This window comes from Nanorana parkeri, unplaced genomic scaffold (assembly GCF_000935625.1).
Source record: "Nanorana parkeri isolate BGI_ZX_2015 unplaced genomic scaffold, ASM93562v1 scaffold1954, whole genome shotgun sequence".
NCBI classification, from domain to species: Eukaryota; Metazoa; Chordata; class Amphibia; order Anura; family Dicroglossidae; genus Nanorana; species Nanorana parkeri.
In genome coordinates this window covers 55,786-62,160 of record NW_017308222.1, presented here as the reverse complement: position 1 = coordinate 62,160, position 6,375 = coordinate 55,786, and the positions used below count along the sequence as shown (strand labels likewise).

Genomic DNA, 6,375 nt, shown 5'->3' with positions numbered 1-6,375 from the left:
GTGCCAGCCACCCCCCCCACTTTCTCAAGCTCGTAGCACTGAGTGGCCTGAAATGTTGCTGCTTCCGTTAACCTTAGTTGACGGAACTTTTACTATTTGTGATTAAAAAAAGCTGTTTTTATTATTATTATTATTATTATAATACAGGATTTATATAGTGCCAACAGTTTGCGCAGCGCATTACAATATAAGGAAGATATTACAATCACAATACAATTCAAGACGCGATGGTAGGAGGGCCCTGCCCCTGAGGGCTTACAATCTAAGAGGGAGGGGGAAGTGATACATGAGGAGATAGCTGTGTGGGGATGAATTTAATGAGAACGTGATGGTTGAGCGGTTAGGTTGAGGTGGGATAGGCTTCCCTGAAGAGATGAGTCTTTAGGGATCGCCTAAAGGCAGTCAAGGTGGGCGACACATGCACAGGTTGGGGTAAAGAATTCCAGAGGATGGGAGAGACTCTAGGTTTTAAAAGTTTGCATAGTTGATAAAGTCAACAAACGAACCAGTTCAACCTTCTGTATATATGTGCGTGATTTAAGAGTCTCTAACAATCCCCAAATGCTCCCTGATGAAGGCAGCTAAAAGATTTCTGAATTTGTCAACACTCTAAAATCACCACCTGAGGTCCACATTTTCACTGTTCCAACAGTATAGAACCCCTTCTGGAATCCAAGACTAAACGTCCTTTCTTCCAAACTCAGATTATGGCCATGTGTCTTCTTTAGGGACCTTAGAGTAAACCAACTGTTACATTGGATATAGTTATACATTGTGATCATATGTCCCTATAATAAGCTCCTCTTCTCCAAGTGAATAAGAGTAATACATGTAACTGTTCCTCGTAGCTGAGGGGCATCAGTCCTCTTATTCATTTTGCTGCCCTTAACAGGAACTCTTTCTAATTCAATGACATGTTGCCTGAGGATTGGTGACCAAAACTAAATGGTATGTTCAAGATGAGGCCAAACCAGTGGTTTTGTAAAAGGGGTAGAATGATGGATTTATCTGCCATTTCTTTACGCATGAGAGCCCCTCCAGATTCTTCTCCATCACCGATTCTCTCAGCAACGACCCACATAATCAGGGTTATTCACTCAGCTGCCAAAGGCAGCCGAGTGAATAACCGAGCAGAATTGAACAGAGCTGAACGACGTTCTGCTATTTACTCCAGCTCAGTTCAGCCGTACATCAGCTGCCTACAGCTGAGCCGAACTGCAGAGGGACTTCGACTCAACATCCAACATCTGGATCAGCTGAGCCGAAGCTCCGGCAGCTCACTCGCTGCCGTTCGCCAGTGAGTGAATAGCCGAATGCTGCTGAGCGGCATTTGGCTCAGTTATTCTGCTCGGTACCTCCATGGTACCTCCTATTCTGCAACCAGTTTTCTAGGGCAGCTTTTTCTCCATTCAGATCGGCTTCTAGAAGGTTACACAGTAGGGAAATCCTCCACGCTGTGTAACCTGTCATGGACGGAGCTCTGGATGTTAATTACCGGCAGCGCTGCATCCGGCTTTTGACAGGTAGTTAGGTTACACAGCAGCGGGCTTCCACAGTGCTTGTGTAACATAACTTGGGGAGGCAAGAGCTGTCACAGCCTCTACTCCGTCAGAGGCGTAAGCACTGTGGATGGCTTGGACCAAATGGCAAAGCGCCATTGGTCCAAGGTGTCCGATCAAAACAAAAAACACTGAGGCCATTGATCTCGATGCCTCAGCAGTGATGAGCAAGTAAGGGACAGGGAGGCTCCTCCCCATCTCCTCCCTCCTTCACACTAGCTTGGGGACCTGGTTGGGGGGCTGGGCTTCGGCAGGCTGGGGAGCGGGGCGGGACGGGTGCGAGGCTGGGGAAGGCCTCACCCAAAACCAAAAGGTACCGTACGTCACTGCTAAGGACTCATGGGTGTAAGCCATCTGGACCTGGTAATTAGTTTACATCACATTCTCCCGCCTGTCTTGTACCCAGCTTTCTATGCCACAGAGACACACATGGTACATTGTAAGGATGCACAGATACTTTTCGAGTACCAGTGCAGATACTTGGCATTTTCATGAGAACTACCGGGGTTGCAGCGGTTGCAGCTGGGACCTGGCTCTGGCGCTCCACCACTGTCCTGAAATCATTAGTCTGCATTGTTGTAGAAAAACTGTCACATGACAATAAACAAAAATGTATCAGTGCTCGGCAAGTACCAGTACTCGTACTCGCAAAACTGGTATCTGTGCATCCCTTTATTTATAAAAACAAAATCATACATTATAACAGAGATGTCCAAATCCCAGGAGCTCTGTGTGCTCCTTATAAATGACAGCTGCCTCCTAACTTTTACATTTTTCTCTAGTCTACTCATGGAGCTCAAAAGTATCGGTACTTGTACCGAGTACTGTACTTGGTATCTGTGCAACCCTAGTACATTGTTTTTATAATTACTGATCGAACCCATTATTTACATCTGTATATTTGAAGAGAGAAATCTATATAATACATCTGCTAATTTTAAGAAGATCTGGGTGATGAGGATGATTTTTTTTCCATGGTTTGGATTTGACCCCGTAAATTGCTATAAGGGGTGGTGATCTTTGCACCAGGTACCATCCTAAGTTGTGTGCTACTTTCTATTTGAACCATGCAAATTCGCATTGCACATATGGACCTATTAAGGCCAAACTTCAGTCAAAATCTATTTTATTTCTGACTGAGTAGGGAAGGGGTAGAGCACCCGTCCAGTTTTTACTGCTGTTTTTGTCCCTACTGGGAATGGGGAAGGGTTAAAACCTCTGACCATGTATTGCCGTCTGCACCTTCCTGTCCTGGTGATGGCCATGCCCACAATTCCTTATAGAGGTGTCAAAGGGACAGGGAGTGCAATAAAATCTCTCCAATGGGGTCACCCCAACCTCTCATCCTCAGGAGTGTCCTGGTTGGCTCTTCCATTGATCAGCTGTGTTATCTGAGCAGCATTTAGTTCTAAAACATCTAGCGTTTGGTAGAACGGCTAGGCCTTCTTCAGAAATGACAGGTAGATGTGGATTTTAATGGTTCCTAGTACAGGCATTGTTGCAGGGTTGCAGTTCAACTGGAAAAAAAAACCCACTAGAGCCTGAGGGTGGCAGAGGAAGGCTAAGCAGCTTTGAATGGTGGTAGCTTTATAGCTCCTCGTCTGCTCATTGACGACACCGGATTGGTGGAGGAACCTGAGATTCCATCAACAAACCCCGGGGGATCAGCAGTGGGAGGGGCATGTGTAGAGGACTATAACCATCATGTATGTCTCTGCAAAGGGAAACACTACCGGCTTTGGTCAATAAGTTACTGTCCTGTTCACTTACTTGTGCGCTTTTCTTATCCGCTTGACAATGGCTTCTGTGATAGTGTTCTGTGTTATCCCTCCACCTGTGCAGCTGATAAAAAACTGATTCTAGATTTTAAAAAAAACACAAAAGCAGAAATATTAGTTTGAAGGCACACAACTTTGCTGCTGCTTTAAGCTTCAGGCAACTCTAGGTGACATGGTACGTGGCTGCAACATTGCCGTGAGCTGGGAGTGCTCGGAGATGAACAAACGCATATACTGGCTATATAGGTCTCTGGAATATGTGGACACTGGTTAGCCAGGGCAAGAGGAGACAGTGGAACTATGATCTGAATATAGTTACATAGTTACATAGTATTTGAGGTTGAATACAGACATTAGTCCATCAAGTCCAACCTATAGGATCTCATTCTTTGGAGTACCTGTACCCCAAAGTTTCTTGAACAATTCCACACTCTTAGCTGAAATCACCGCCTGTGGCAGTGAGTTCCAGACCCTAACTGATCTTACTGTGAAGAACCCCCTTCGCCCCTTGTGCTGGAATTTTTTTCCCACCAATTTTAGGTGGTGGCCTCTAGTTTTTGTAATGGAGTTAATTTTAAACAGTTTATCGCTAATGTTGCTACCACCATTGAACATTTTGTACATGGAGATCATATCCCCCCTTAATCTCCTCACCTCCAATGTGAACATGTTTAAATTTAGTAGCCTCGTCTCGTAGCTCTGGTCCTCCATACCCCTAATTAGTTAGGATTCCTGCATTAGGAGAGTATCTTGTTTTGCAGACCATCGTGGGGTTATACCAGTACCAGTTGAGCCACTTTCACAATCGGCGGACTGCAGGAAAGGAGGTCACTGCCTTCCTGTGGTCAAGAAATGAACTATAAGCAGTACAATGAGCCTGGTAATCTCACCTCTATGTAAATGTAGTGCTCAGCATTGGCTATACAATGCAGGTAGGCGTTCAAAATGGAATATTCGTGGCATCCAACGGACCAGTTGTCAACCGATCGCAACACCTGCATGAGAAGGACATAGTGGTCACATTGCAAACTCCTGAACAAGCACACGTGCACTCAAGGTCCATGTTCATGAACACGCATACATGCTTCACTTACAAAGTATTCAATAATTCAAAGCAATATGAAACGATAGTGCCCATAAGGCTGCCTAATTCACAAATTCATGGTGTTAAAGCTTTGTAAATTGAGTTTCTTGTGTAGTAACCCCGAACAACAAATCAAAATGCTTTAACTGTTCACATGACACAGGTTGCCAAACTTTGCACATTGCTCCTGCCCACTGCACTATCCTAAAGAGTTGTGGACTTTGAGTCTATCACCCATGCCCTAAAAACATCATCTAAATACATAGTCAATGAACAATAGAAATGTCCCCCTGCACTACTTTACAGCGCTTCCGGTCCAAGTGAAAACAGTGGTGCTTGCAGTGACAATCACGGATGACGCCGTGTACAACAGTCAGAGGTGTGACGGCCACATAGGTCACATCTCTGTCCTGATGAAGGGACCCTGCGTTGTCCTGAAACGTTGGATCATGCGATATGTGTGACGTTTAGTCCAAATAAATTGACTTTTTTTGAATTTCATTTACGGAGTGCTGGTGATTTCTATTGTTCATTGACTGTTGTACACGGCGCCATCCGTGATTGTCACTGCAAGCACCACTGTTTTCACTTAGATCCAGAAGCGCTGTAAAGGAGTGCAGGGGGACCTACTGTTTTCTGGCATTATCTAAATACATAGAGTGTGTGTGGTATGTCCTGCCCCATCTCCTCCCCTGCAGTTCCCTTGCAGAAATTACTGGCAAATCCTGGCTGCCATTTTGACAGCCAGGACCTGTTCTGTGGCTGCAGCAGCTCCTGTGTAAACAGACACAGACAGGACTCGATATGCATTGTCATTGTGATGAGCAAGCTAGCCTGGCCTGGAATTATCTAAATACATAGAGTGTGGGTGGTATGTCCTGCCCCATCTCCTCACCTGCAGTTCCCTTGCAGAAATTACTGGCAAATCCTGGCTGCCATTTTGACAGCCAGGACCTGTTCTGTGGCTGCAGCAGCTCCCGTGTAAACTGGCACTCGCAGGAGAGTGTCTGCATTGTCATAGTGATGAGCAAATTGGCCTGGGTTCAGTTCACTTGAACAATGCCGAACCCAACCAGAGATCTGAGTTCGGTGAACGTCCAAGGAGAACCGAACCCAGAGCCGCTGTGTCCCAGCAACAAATTATTTTGTGTGACCCAATCTGAGCACACTTTTGGAAAAAAAAAAAAAAAGATTGTTCAGGATTTATATTTCACCAAAGGTTTGTGAAGCACTTTAAAATATAAAGAGACACAGTACGGTTACTATGCAAGACAAGAGGGGTAGGAGGGTCCCGTTCATGAGATCTTACAATTTTAAAAAGGGAGGAGCAAGTGATGCAGGCACGAGTTCAGTTGCTAGGCTAGAGGCAGGATAGGCTTCCCTTAAGGTGTACAGAGTAGGACAAAGCCGGAGATATTGGGTTATGGAGTTCCAGAGGATGGGAGAGGCTCTGGAGAAGACCTGGTGGCCAGCATGGGAGGAGGTGACAAGAGAACTAAAGACCAGGAGGTCTTGGGAGGAGCAAAGAGGAGGGTTTGGGTGATATTTTGAGGTAGGCCAATGAGGAGGGAGTTGCAATATTCGAGGTAAGAGATAACAAGAGAGTGAATTAGTATCTTGGTGGTGTTATTGATTAAGAAGAAGGGGCATATCATGGAGATGTTACAGAGGTGAAGGCGGGAATAACATTTTCGTATTCGATTAATCAAATTTTTTTTTAATCGATTCATTTCGATTATAACGCACATACAGATCCAACTCCATTGGCCTATACACGTACAGCACAGCAATGAAGTAATAAAAATGAACTAGGATCACACTAATCCAGCACGTTATTAATCTCACGTGCCCCACTCAATATGGCCGCCGGCTTGAGTGGGGCAACTCAGAATAATAACGTGCTGGATTACAGTGATCCTAGTTCATTGTATTACTTCATTGCTGTGCTGTATGT

General features: G+C 45.1%; 1 protein-coding gene across 2 annotated transcripts in view; it reads right to left on the bottom strand.

Moving 5' to 3' along the window:
• Positions 1–6,375, bottom strand: part of LOC108800202 (phospholipase D2-like) — a 63,161-nt gene that overhangs the window by 11,445 nt on the left and 45,341 nt on the right. For both annotated transcript variants that reach the window (XM_018572160.1, XM_018572161.1), the window contains exons 18-19: positions 4,228–4,332; positions 3,330–3,418 (exon numbers count right to left, since the gene is read on the bottom strand). In XM_018572160.1, the coding sequence (XP_018427662.1) occupies positions 3,330–3,418; positions 4,228–4,332 (194 nt within the window). The remainder of the gene's footprint in view (positions 1–3,329; positions 3,419–4,227; positions 4,333–6,375) is intronic.